The 13,553-nt window shown below is 38.5% G+C and overlaps 2 protein-coding genes across 5 annotated transcripts in view; both read left to right on the plus strand.

Annotated features, from left to right (window-relative positions):
* LOC101573127 (protein argonaute-3) overlaps positions 1 to 13,553 on the plus strand; it is a 156,479-nt gene that overhangs the window by 91,565 nt on the left and 51,361 nt on the right. For 3 of the 4 annotated variants that reach the window (XM_023701038.1, XM_023701037.1, XM_023701039.1), the window contains 5 exons: positions 3,430 to 3,552; positions 4,135 to 4,268; positions 8,509 to 8,693; positions 11,757 to 11,916; positions 12,847 to 12,937. In XM_023701038.1, coding sequence (XP_023556806.1) covers positions 3,430 to 3,552; positions 4,135 to 4,268; positions 8,509 to 8,693; positions 11,757 to 11,916; positions 12,847 to 12,937 — 693 coding nt within the window. The remainder of the gene's footprint in view (positions 1 to 3,429; positions 3,553 to 4,134; positions 4,269 to 8,508; positions 8,694 to 11,756; positions 11,917 to 12,846; positions 12,938 to 13,553) is intronic. The other variant, XM_023701036.1, reaches the window with a different exon arrangement.
* On the plus strand, positions 6,258 to 6,788 carry LOC101572328 (60S ribosomal protein L26-like 1). The gene has a single exon (XM_004641019.2). It carries the CDS (start codon positions 6,317 to 6,319, stop codon positions 6,752 to 6,754), a length of 438 nt encoding a protein of 145 aa, XP_004641076.1. The 5' UTR covers positions 6,258 to 6,316; the 3' UTR covers positions 6,755 to 6,788.

Consider the following 13,553-nt stretch of genomic DNA (forward strand, 5'->3'; position numbering starts at 1 on the left):
TCCTACTGCCTCAGTCTCCTGAGTGCTAGCTAGGATTATAGGTGTGCACCACCATGCCTGGCAGACAGACCGTCACAGTTGAAAGGGGATGTAATAATCTAATCTAGCAGTGCTTTGTTTAGTTTTTTTAGGATTTGGGGGGGTTGGTAAGTGTTATATGAAGAAGATGGAGTTCTAACATGTTTTGGGGGTTGGGGAGCGAAAATGGGGATTGAACTCAGGCCCTTGCGCTTGTCAGGGAAGCGCTTATTCCACTGATGGAGTCCTAACTTAACCCTAGACTCTAACTAGATCCAGAGAATAGCTTCTGTCAAAAACTTAATTATTTAAATTAGTGAACTGGAACCTTTTACTGAACAAGAGGTGGGAGAAGAGAAAAACTCAAATGTATTATGACTAGATATATTGAAAGTCTTAATACTTTGTCTCAGACTGTTTAGGTCTCATATCAGACTGGCAGCGTACAGTCTAAATAACCTCGTTGTGGAAGTTACCAGTGCTACTTGATAAAAGCAATGGTCTCATTCCACTGTGGTACATATACTTAAAAATATATTATACACAATAAAAATATAAGTGTTATCATTCTCTTTTTCAATTTAGTACTGGGTGTTGAACCCAGTACCTCATGCATGCTAGTCATCTGTCACCTGACTACATTCCCAGGCCCCTTTTCTTTTTTTTTTCCTTGTCTTTCTTTCTTTCGTTTTAATTTATTTTATTTTTTTGGCGGAGCCAGGGATTGAACTCAGGCCCTTGCGGTTGCCAGGCAAACTTATTTTACTGAGCCATCTCCCCAGCCCACCCCCCTATTTTTTTTATTTGAAAATACTAGTGAAATAGCAAACATTGAAAATAAAGGGACAAAAAAAAAAAAAAGAAAAAAGAAAATAAAGGGACACTTGGATCTTATCTCACTCTCTTAAATACTATACTGCCTCAGTAAGGGAAAATTATAAAATAGTAAGTATCCCCCCAAATAGTTTAGTAACACTTTCAGGAGTAATTTTCCTTTTTTTTTTTTTTTTTTTTTTTTTTTTTTTTTTTTTTTTTTTTTGTGGAAGCGGGGATTGAACTCAGGCCCTTGCGCTTGCCAGGGAAGCACTTATTCCACTGAGCTATCTCCCGGGGCCCCAGAAGTAATTTTCAAAATTATTGAGAAAAGATTGTAGAACTAGCTCTTTCATTTTATAAATGAGTTATTTAAAAAGACCTCATTTTCCTTATAATTTTGTAAAGAATGAATGAAAGTTATTATGTTTTTAATTAGGAAAATATAGATAGGTTCTCACCCTGATTTTTCTCTATTTCTACCATAATAATGTTTAAAAGTATTACCAACACCTTTAAGAGACACTGACATCTGTTCCTATAAAATCTCAATAATTAGCAGTTCTAATTGATTATCATAGCTTAACTACTCAGACTGACAGTACTGTATAATTCTTCAAAGAATGGATGAGGCTAACACCCTTGAGTTTGAAGTTTTGCTTCTCCGCTTACTATTAGTATTATCATTATAGTGGCAACATGTCTTTTGATTTTACTAAGCTTCAGTTTTATCCTCTGTAAAATGCAGGTTATAAGAAGATCTACCTTTATGGCCCTAAGATAATTGCAAAAATTAATTACTGAGCACTTAGTACCAAGCTTATCACCAAGAAGTCTTCTCAAATAATAATTGTTATTCTTCATATGTTTGCCATGGAACAATACGAATATGCAGCAGGAGTATATGGCAGTTAGGCTTAAAGAAAGAGAATCATTAGGAAATGATTTTTCCTTAAAACAACAACAAAAAAAGGAAAATAAAATGACTTTTCCTACTTTCCCGTTTATATCGATTACATGTTTTTATTTTTATTTTTATTTTTTTATTTTTTTATATGTTTAGTACAGAGCCTACAGGGTTTCACAACACAGATCGGACTTGTAGTGATCCTCCTGTTTTTCAGCCTTCCAAGTGCTGGGATTACAGGTGCGCGCCACCAGGCCCTGTCTCACTTGTGACTCTGTGCACCTGGCAGTGGCAGACCAGGCCCAACCCCTGCATCTGCCTAACCAGGCACTTTAATCCGCTGAGCTATTGGCTGGCCCTTCTATAGATTACATGTTTTTAAATTAGATTTTTATGCAGATATGAACACTGCCTTCTTTTTTGTAAATTTGTTTGACCTTCACCCTGAGAACAAATATTTTGAAAATCAGCTCTTAATGCTAGAAGCATGAATACAACATTGAATAACATTAAATTCTTTCTTTGATTTTATGTATGGATGCATTATATGAAATTTATAAACTATAAGTCAACTCATACTTGCTTTCTTGTCTATTTCCAGTGTGTCCGATTAGACTTTTTTTTTTTTTTTTTTGTGGAACCGGGGACTGAACTCAGGCCTTTGTGCTTGCCAGGCAAGCGCTTATTCTACTGAGCTATCTCCCTGGCCCCATTAGACAAATTTTATATGACAATATGGTACTGTTGGTCTGAAAATAATGAAGTAAATGTATATTAGTTGTAAAACAAGTAGTTTAATTATGAAAACAGTGTTAGAAGCCAGAGATGTAGCTCAGTGGAGAACGCTGTCTACTATGTTCAAAGCGCTCAGTTTGAGCCCTAGCATCAAAAGGCGGTGGAGGGGAGGAGAAAAAGAAAAAGCAAGCATTAGGATATAGCCCAGTGGCATGGCACCTGCCTAGCAAGCGTGAGGTCCTAAGTTCAATTCCAAACAAAAAAGAGATGGATTTTAATGTTTCCTTTCAAATTTTACATAAAATTTTATTACCTTAATACATGCATTTATACCAAGAGGTTCTCAGGCTTCCTGTAGTCCCCTCATGATGTATTATCCCCAGGTTAAGACTGTTGGCTCTATACTTAGGTTATCATTGATTAGACCTATTACTAAACATATTTGACATAGTAAAAGAAAAAAGTTTAATGAGGACAGTGAACTGGGCATGGTGGTGCACCCCTGTAATCCCAGCACTTGGGAGGCTGAGGCAGGGGAATTGCTGTGAATGTAAGGCTAGCCTGGACTACAGAGTGAGTCCAAGGTCAGCCTGCACTGCATAGTGAGATTCTGTCTCTAAAAGACCAAAAAAAAGGGGCCAGCCAGATAGCCCAGCAGAATCAAGTTCTGAAACAAATCTGCAGGGACCAGGGTTCATCTCCTGCATGCCATGCTGGCCCCGCCCCTGAGGCGCACTGAGACAGCAATTGAGACTATGTGTGGTGGCGTGCACCTGTAATCCCAGTGCTTGAGAGGTTGAAAACAGGAGGATCACTATGAGTCCAATCTGTATAGTGAGACCCTGTAGACCCTGTACTAAATACATAAAAAATAATAAATAAAAAAAAGACCAAAAGAAAAAAAACAGTGGATCTAGGGAAATTTTGAGAGTAACTGCCGACTTTCCTGTTGTTAGGTAAGAAGTGCAAATTATGAAACGGATCCATTTGTTCAGGAGTTTCAATTTAAAGTTCGGGATGAAATGGCCCATGTCACCGGACGCGTCCTTCCAGCACCTATGCTCCAGTATGGAGGACGGGTAAGGGCTTTTGATCATGTTTTAATCATGTACGTGTAGTTTAAGAGGATGGAGAGGACACCCTCACTAAGTCTAGAATTTAGAAAGTGTTTTTTTGCTCCAGTAATGTGTTTTCCTATTTCAAGGTGAGTGCCTTTGCTTGAGTTCAGAAACTTTTTTATGTTAAAAATGTACCCAAGTATGGTGGTCCACACCTGTAATCTCAGCACTCAGGAGACTGAGACAGGAGTGTTGCAAGTCTGAGGCCAGCCTGGGCTATGTAGTGAGTTCAAGGCCAGCCTGAATTACAGAGTGAGACCCTGTCTCAAAAAAAAAAAAAAAAAATGTATATAAATAATATTGGCTTAAGGGCCAGGGAAATAGTTCAGTGACTTAAGTGCCTACCTGGCATAGACAGACAGACAGACAGACAGACAGACAGACAGACAGACAGACACATTGGCTTAAGACAGCCAATTCTGTGTAGACTATCAGAAATATATCAGTTTAGCAACTTGAAATACTGGTTTTCAACTCATTGAAATATATTGCTAATTCTTTGTTATTTCTTTCTTATATTATTTTTCCTTTCTCCATCCATAGAACCGAACAGTAGCAACACCAAGCCATGGGGTATGGGACATGCGTGGAAAACAGTTCCACACAGGAGTTGAAATCAAAATGTGGGCCATTGCTTGTTTTGCCACACAGAGACAGTGCAGAGAAGAAATATTAAAGTAAGACATATTGTTGCTTTGCTTTGGAGACCTTTTTGTGCTTAGGTTTGAGAGGGAGGTTATTTTTGGTGGGGGATTTGTGGGGAAGTTCTTTTGTTTTGGTTTGGTTTCATTTTGGTTTGGGTGAGACAAGATCTCACTGTGTAGTTCAGACTGACCTGACTCACTATGTAGCACAGGCTGCCCTCAAGCTCATGGTGATCTTCCTGCTTCAGCCTCATAAGCACTGGGATCACAGGCTTTGTATAGCTTTTAAATTATTCATCTCATATTCCAAAAACATTGTCTCCACATTGCCACTGAAGTTTAAAAAATGTTTTATTTTGGTAATAAGATGAAAATTTCCAAATTCATTAGTTTTAGAAAAATAGATTCATGCCTTTTGATATCCCAGTAAACCAGCTTATATGGTTTAATGGCAGCATTATTCTCTTTTGATGGCCAATACGTAGTTTTGATTCCAGTGTTTGCCATTTCCAGGCCTTCCTCAGATTCTTTCCTCTAACTTCCTCAACAATTTTCTTTTTTTTTTTTTTTTTTTGCAGGAACCAGGGATTGAACTCAGGCCCTTGCGCTTGCTAGGGAAGTGCTTATTCCACTAAGCTATCTCCCTGGCCCACCCAACAATTTTCTATTTTTTTTTTTTTTTTAAATTTTAGGGAAGGATCTACAAGGTGTTCAAGGTCTCACTACTGGGTCAGACTCGTAATGATCCACTTGTTTACAGCCTCCCAAGAGCTGGGAATACAGGTGTGCACCACCATGCCCAGTCTCAGTTGCCATCTGAGCGTGCCCCGGGAACAGGGCTGGCACAGCAGTCAGATAATTTTTTTAATCTTCAGTTTTTAATTAAGCATGGCATGCCATAATCCCAGCATCTAGGAGACAAAGGCAAGATTAAAACTCAAGCCCTCCTGGGCAATTTAGCAAAACCCTATAAAATGAAAAAAAAAAAGCTCTGATGCAAAGGACTTGGGTTCCATCCCTGTACCACCAAAACAACCAAAATGAACTCTTTAGTTTTTTATCAGGTACCTGTTATCCCACTACTTGGGAATATGAGTCAATATTATCTCCTTACTCTTAAGGGTTAGTTAGAGGCCAGCTAGGCAACACAGCAAGACCTCTGCCCACCAGTCCCTGCCCTGAAAAAAAAGAATAAAATCTACAAATTTAGGGTTTTTTGGGAGGAAGTGGTTTGGTTTTTTAAGGATATGGGGTCTTGAGCCAGGTACGGTGGCATACACATGTAGTATCAGTGTTTAGGAGGCTGAGACAGGAAAATTGAGAGCCTAAGGCCAGTCTGAGCTATATGGTTAGATCTGTCTCAAAATAAAAAAGTCCAAAAAAAAAAAAAAAAAACCAAAAAACCAGACTGACAGACGCCACACGTGCATGAGCGCACACACTTGTAGTATTCTGGCTTTGAAATGATTATCTTGGGCCGGGGAGATGGTTCAGTGGAATAAGCACTTCCCTAGCAAGTGCAAGGGTCTGAGTTCAATCCCCAGTTCTGCCAAAAAAAAAAAAAAAAAAAAAAAAAAATGATTATCCTGCTTCATCCTCTCCAGTAGCTGAGACCACAGGCATGCACCTCTGCACCTGACTGCAGTTTTTATTCTGTCTATCCCTCAGGCTTGCAGATTTTCCCTGGCTCTCCGGCCTTGATAGTTTAGAGCTCTGCCAGCAGTAGTTCCTGGAAGATCTCCTGCCTCTTTACACTTAAAATTCAAATGATAGTCTCATCTTACCCACTAGTTTTCCCATATACAGCAATAAATACAGTTGACTACCTTCTTGAGGTTCTTCTCTTGGCTTCTGGTTCTTTATCTTTTCTTTTTTTTGGCTTCTCTTGATCTGTTTCCTCTCCTTTGAGACTCCCACAGTCTCAAGAACATTTGCTATCACATTTGTCTGAGGAGTTGAGCTGTTGTGAAAGATCAGCTCTGCTTGTGACTTTCTTTGCTTTAAAACATTTATGCGAGAACTGGAAGCAACGCGTAGTTCTCTTCCCTTTTGCGGCCATCGCTGGAGTTGCAGCGGCCAAAATGAAGTTTAATCCTTTTGTGACTTCAGACCGAAGCAAAAACCGTAAAAGGCATTTCAATGCGCCTTCCCACATTCGCAGGAAAATTATGTCTTCTCCTCTTTCCAAAGAGCTGAGACAAAAATACAATGTTCGCTCTATGCCCATCCGAAAGGATGATGAAGTTCAGGTTGTGCGAGGACACTATAAAGGTCAACAGATTGGCAAAGTAGTCCAGGTTTACAGGAAGAAGTATGTCATCTACATTGAACGGGTGCAGCGGGAAAAGGCAAATGGCACAACTGTCCACGTGGGCATTCACCCCAGTAAGGTGGTTATCACCAGGCTAAAACTGGACAAAGACCGCAAAAAGATCCTGGAACGGAAAGCCAAGTCTCGCCAAGTAGGAAAGGAAAAGGGCAAATACAAGGAAGAAATGATTGAGAAGATGCAGGAATAAAGTCCTCCTGTGTGTAACTTTTAATTAAAAATGCGAAAACGAAAAAAAAAAAAAAAACATTTATGCATCTGTGACAAAGAATGACATTCAAAGCAAGTGACATTCAGTATCCTTTCACTTGGCTCTTTGACTCCATTTTCATATATTCTGGATAAAGAAATTAAAATGCCTTACTACTATTTTTCTGGCCCATTTCCTATTTCAAGTCCTCTGTCTCTTCACTGAGAGTGCCTTGTTCCTTTATCAGTCTGTCAATATTTTGTTTTGTGCTTGTCATTTTATGCACAAAATGACAATATCACTAAGGCAGATGTGGTGCCACATACCTGTAATCCCAGCACCCTGGAGAGTGGGCATCATGAGTTTGAATCCAGCTTCAGGTACATAGCATGACCCTTTGAAAAATAAAGTTTGATAGCTAGAAAGCAGAACTGGGATTGAAACTCTCTGCTGACTCTACACCTCAGCACTTAATCAGCTACTGTATTCCTTTTTTAAAAAAAAAAATTTATTTATTTATTTATGGGGGGGGCAGCTCAGCCCACCAGGGGTCGGGGCTGGCTGGCATGTGGTGCTGGGGGATTGAACCGGGGTCCCTGTGCCTTGCTAAGCTTGTTCTAAGTAGGTGCTTTAGACCACTGAGCCATCTCACCAGCCCCAACAGCTACTGTATTCCTAATGCCCCTTATAAACAACAAAATGTCCTATAACTGTTTTAGTTTGCAAAACACCATGGCTCCCTCCACCTTATTTATGGTTTCACTTTGTATAATTTTAGTAATCAATGGTCAAGTGTAATCCAAATATTAGAAAATTCAACTTCAAAGTTTTAAATCATCTGCCATTCTGAATAGTGTGATAAAATTTGCGCTGTCCTACACTGTCCCATTACGTCCTGCCTGGGATTTGAATCATCTTGTCCAGTGGGCCCTTGTCATAAGTGATACCCTCCCAGGAGTATCTTATTAGCAGTCTAGCTTAGATCAGTTGTCAAGGTATCATAGTACTTATGTTCAAGTAACCCTTGTGAGGTAAATGTGGTAACCACTATACTACAGAAACTGCTTTCTAAAATAACCCTTGTTACACTGAATAATGCATCCAAAGTGTGAGAATAATTATACTGGCAGTTTGGATATGCCAAAGAGAAACCTTCATATGCTTCCGTTAATTTAAAAGGTAAATGCTCTCAACTTAATGAAAGAAAAAAACCCTTAAGGTTGCTAAGATCTATAATAATGATTTTTTTAGTCCATGAAATTGTGAAAGAAAAAATATTTGTGTTAGTTTTGCTGAAAAGGCGTTTGGTGCTACCCATGGCTCAGGCATGTACTAGTCTTAAAATACACTGCTCCAAAGGTAGAGAAGAGCTATTCCAGAATATTACTGTCACTGTCCTTAGTGTCTGTCATCTGTATGAGGTACACAGGTTTGTGGTGTTTGTTTGTTTGTTTGTTTGTTTGTTTGTACCAGGTATCGAATTCAGGACCTTGCACTTGCCAGACAGATGCTGTTCTGCTGAGCTGCATCCCTGGCCATACACAGATTTTTGTTGCATCCTTCATTCCTTTCTTAAACTTTCCTTTACTAATTTGTATTTATTGATGATTACATAAAGGCTTGGGGTTGTTTTTGTTTGTTTTGAAATAACTGGGAATTAAACCCATTGTCTCATGCATGTTAAACAAGCCTTCTAGTGCTGATCTACATCTCCAGGCCTAGATAAAGCTTTTATATCTAAAGATTTCTCCTAGGGGGTTCACGGACCAGCTGCGTAAAATCTCCAAGGATGCAGGAATGCCCATCCAGGGCCAGCCATGTTTCTGCAAATATGCACAGGGAGCAGACAGTGTAGAGCCCATGTTTCGGCATCTCAAGAACACATATTCTGGGCTACAGCTCATTATTGTCATCCTGCCAGGGAAAACACCAGTATATGGTAAGGATATCTTACATGTTTTTTTAGTTTTTTGCCAGAACCAGGTATTGAACTCGGGTCTTTGTGGTAAGGATATCTTAAAACTGTATTTTTGAGTATTGGGCTGGGGTAGGAGTGGAGGTAGGTTAGTGGTGTAGTCCTTGCTTGGCATTCATAAGGCCTGACTTAGATCTCTAGTACCTCAAAAAATATACCAGAAAACTTCAGTGTTTCCACAAGTGCTTACTACTTGTTTTAGGATTATATATCCTGAAACTTTCCAAAACCAAAACACATTTTATACTGCATAAATTAAAACCATGTTTTCTTAAGTGACTGGTTTTGGTTTGGTTTGGTTTTTTTAAAACAGCATTTCACTGTGTAGTTTGGGCTGGCCTCAGATTCATTAAGATCACCTGCTTCAACCTCCTGAGTGCTGAGATTACAGGCATGAGCTACCACACCTGGCTCTTATTTTTTAAGCCAGTAAACTAAACAGTTCAGAAAGAAACACTGAAAAAAATTTTCAGTAGCTGAAATGGGCATAGTGACATACATTAGTAATCATACATACTTGAGAGACTGAGGGAAGAGAATCACTTGAGCTCAAGAGTTTCAGACCATAAACTTAAGAAAATAAAAAAAATATATATATTTAAAAAAAAAAAAAAGGAGTTTCAGACCAAGCTGGGCAACATAAGACCGTCTCAAAACATAGGCTCTGGAGTTAGACTTTATTGTAAAATATTTGGGTTATTGCCAATTGTACTGTCTGTGATGTGGCTCAGTTAGCCATACTCAGCTTTTTTTTTATTTCATCACTGATAAAACTGAAATACCTAGGGCCACGGATATAGCTCAGTGGCATAAGCACCTGACAGACAAGCATAAAAGGTCCTGAATTTGATCCTTGGTGCTGGAAAAAAAAATTTTTGAAAAAAAAAATTTGAAATCAAATTCATTGGTTAGGGTCAGTGTTGACCTTATGGAGAAATTTGATCTAGTTCTCGTCCAGTTCAGTTTGTGACTAGAGTTGTGAAGAAAATGGGGTTCATGAACTGAGTTACCATTGTGAAGTTTTATGAGGTTAATAAGTTAAATAACAGTTACTGAATCATGAAACACATGAAGAAAGTCTAATTTTCAAATTACTAGAGTAAAATAATCTAGTTTTAGAAATGATATCAAAATCACAAAGGAAAATTGATAATTTGACTGCATAAAAATAGATTTTTGAGTCAAATGTACTAAAATTAAAACTATAAAAGAATGAAAATAGTATTTATGGCAAATGGAAACAATAAACAATAGTTAAAATATTCATATAGACTGGATCAACAATAGAAAAATATTACATTCATAATGAGAATATAAACCAAAATGTCTCAAGTAAAGCAAAATAACACATGAAAAAAATGTTTACTTTCTCTAGTAGTTAAAGCAAGTACAAATCAATAAAAGGAAACATTTAATGCTACTAAATTAGCAAATATATGTAAATTTTATAATGCCTAGTATTCATAGCATCATTTGAAATACTGAAAACCTGGAACCTAAAAATATATCAGGGTATATCAGGTATATATTGTGACACTTGAAAGCAAAATAACTGCTGGTGAGATAGATAGATAGATAGATAGATAGATAGATAGATAGAGAGATTGAGAACTATATTGTATTAATTGAAAATGACAAGTTGCAAAACGGAATGTGTTGTATGCTCTGTTTTCATTTTAAAGTGTTTGCCAGTGTGTTTTTATATATAAGATGTTATGTATGTTAAAGTCTTTACAGCAGAGCTAAACATAGATTTCCTTCTGGAAGAAGAAAAGGGAGGGAGCCTCTTATTATTTACACTATAATCCTCTGCTACTTTTATTTATGTTTTCAGTATTAGGGCCAGCGAGATTGCTCAGCAGACTAAGTGCCTGCTTAGGCAATTGCAGGGACTGGGGTTCAATACCTGGTACCACATGCTGTGCCGGCCCCGCCACCAGGCACTCTGCCAGCCACCAAGACCAGGCATCATGGCATGTGCCTATAATCCCAGCACTGGGGAGGCTGAAAACAGGAGAGAATCACTATGAGTTGAGCTGCATAGTGAGACCCTGTACCAAATACATTTTTTTAAAAAGGGAGAATTAAATCCTGAGCCGTCACACTGAGCTATATATATCTTCAGTCTAAATTTTTAATTTGTTTTCTTTTTTATATACTTAGTACAGGGTGTACAAGGTCTCACTACTCAGCTCGACTTGTAGTGATCCTCCTGTTGTCAGCCTCCCAAATGCTGGGATTACAGGGGCACCCCACCACATCTAGTCTCAGGCACTGTCTCTACACGCCCTGGGGTGGGGCTGACGCAGCATGCCAGGGATCAAACCCTGGTCCCTGTGTCTGCCTAAGCAGGTGCTTCAATCCACTGAGCTATCAGGCTGGGTCTTATTTTTATTTTTTATTTGAGACAGGGTCTCCCAAAGTTGCCCAAGCCTTTCAGCTTCTCAGAGTTCTGGTAGTACAGGTGTGGACCATGTGCCAAGTGACCTCTGCATTGTTGAAATAAGGGCTGGAGAACAGGACTGAAAGTGATAATGACATTGTGACTATGATAGAAGTGCATTAAAATAACATAAGTGATCCAGGCACACTGGCGTAGGGGCAACAAGTTTACAAGGTCCTTTTTCAAAATAGCATAGCTCATTGCTAGAGTGCTTCCCTAACATGTGTGAGGGCCTGGGTTGAATCTCCAGTGCCAAATGCTGGAGAAAATTACTGGAAAAGAGCACGCTAAAATTATAACAAAGGATTATATATGTATCTTCATCTTTATTGTTTTTTCAGTTGTGATTATACTATTTATGATTATGAAAGTTGAAAAAACTTACTGCTAAATATGTAAGCTAATTTTCAATAGAGTGTACTTTTAATTTCAATAGCATTACTTTAGTATTGGTATTATTTTGGATGTCCTGTAATACAGTGATGTGTTTCAAGAGACATATAGAAAGAAGACCTTTATTTCTATTAAGTCAATTTACTTTCAGCTCTTTTTTCTGACTAGAGGTATTTGCATTTGTTCTTTAGCAGAGGTAAAACGTGTAGGAGATACACTTTTGGGTATGGCTACCCAGTGTGTTCAAGTCAAGAATGTAATAAAAACATCTCCTCAAACTCTCTCAAATTTGTGCCTAAAGATAAATGTTAAACTCGGAGGGATCAATAATATTCTTGTACCTCATCAAAGGTAAGCTATTCACTTACAGAAACAATTACTACTTTTCGTATCTTCGTTTTTGTACCTGTAACTGTATTTAACTACCATAAAACCTGTGTTAGAGCTGGGCATGGTGGTACACATCTGTAGTCCCAGCACGCAGGAGGCTGAAGTAGGACTACTGCATGTTCCAGGCCAGCCTGAGCTATGTAGGGAGTTCAAGGCCAACCTAAACTATATAGCAAGATGATGAGGGGGAGGAGGAGGAGGAGAAGGAGGAAGAGGATATGATGATGATGATGATGATGATGATGATGATGATGATGATGATGATGGTGGTGGTGGTGGTGGTGGTGGTGGTGGTGGTGGTGGTGATGGTGATGATGATGATTTTAGAGATAGGATCTTACTGTATACATATATGGGTAAAATTTATATTTTTGACCAGGAGATAGAAAATAGTATACTCCCCAAGTCCTTTTTAATACAAAGTTGAATGATCCTTTTTCTCTGGGGGAAGTAACATAGGCACAAAATGTAAGATTTTTAAAAATAGGTAGATTAGGGTTGTGGGTGTAGTTCAGGGGTAGAACACTTGGCTAGCATGCATGGAGCCCTGGGTTCAGTGCCCAGCACCATACACATAAGGAAAGTAAATGAGTATGAGAAGGTTTTATTATTTTGATCCTATTATAGGGAACAATAATATTAGTTGCCCTTTGCAACTGCTAGCATCATTCTGAAGACAAAAAAAAAAACTGCTCTGAGCAAGACATTGGACAGACCTGCTGTGACAGCTGTTACTTTACTGACTGATTTAAGAGGGTGAAGCAGTCGGTAGCCCAGGCCTATGAAGCTGCCTGGAAAGGACTTCCTTCAGCTGTCAGTGACTTGGAGTTGTGTTGCAGTTGTGTGAAACAGATAAATAGATGATCTAACCCGCTTTAACATGTGTTTAAGACCTTCTGTGTTCCAGCAACCAGTGATATTTTTGGGAGCAGATGTCACTCATCCTCCTGCTGGTGATGGAAAGAAGCCCTCTATCGCTGCTGTGAGTGTCATTAAGCAGTTTTATCTGAAGTGTAGGCCAATAGCATCATTTTATTTTCAACTTTAATTTTTTTTTTATTTTATTTTTTTAATTTGGGGGGGGGCCAGCTCAGCCCACCAGGGGGTGGGGCTGGCTGGTATGTGGTGCTGGGGGATTGAACTGCGGTCCCTGTGCTCTGCTAAGCTTGTTCTAAGTAGGTGCTTTAGACCACTGAGCCATCTCCCCAGCCCCATCAACTTTTTAAATTTTAATGATTTTTTAACAATCAACTTTCATAAATGTTCTTTAGGTTTTTTCAAAGAACAGTAGCTCTGTTTTGGGGGATTCAAGTTCTATACATGTTTATTAAATCAAATTTATTAATTACATTATTCAAATTTCTTAAATCAAGTTTATTGATATTCATATCTCCTATATCCTGTTTTCTACTTGATCTATATTATTGTACATTTTCAGTTTTATTTGGGGATGATACATGTTCAGTTATGTTCAGAACAGGATACAAAGAGCTTGTCAGTGTATTTTAATATTGTCTTTGTTACAGTAAGATATATAGGGGCAAAAAAAAAAAAAGATATATAGGGGCCAAGGAGATGGATGGCTCAGTAGGATAAGT

Source organism: Octodon degus, unplaced genomic scaffold, assembly GCF_000260255.1.
Source record: "Octodon degus isolate 3935 unplaced genomic scaffold, OctDeg1.0 scaffold00130, whole genome shotgun sequence".
In the NCBI taxonomy this organism is placed as follows: domain Eukaryota; kingdom Metazoa; phylum Chordata; class Mammalia; order Rodentia; family Octodontidae; genus Octodon; species Octodon degus.

What these genes read in the sequence shown, in the direction of transcription:
- LOC101572328 (XM_004641019.2), top strand. Translation starts at nt 6,317, where the DNA reads ATGAAGTTTAATCCTTTTGTGACTTCAGACCGAAGCAAAAACCGTAAA.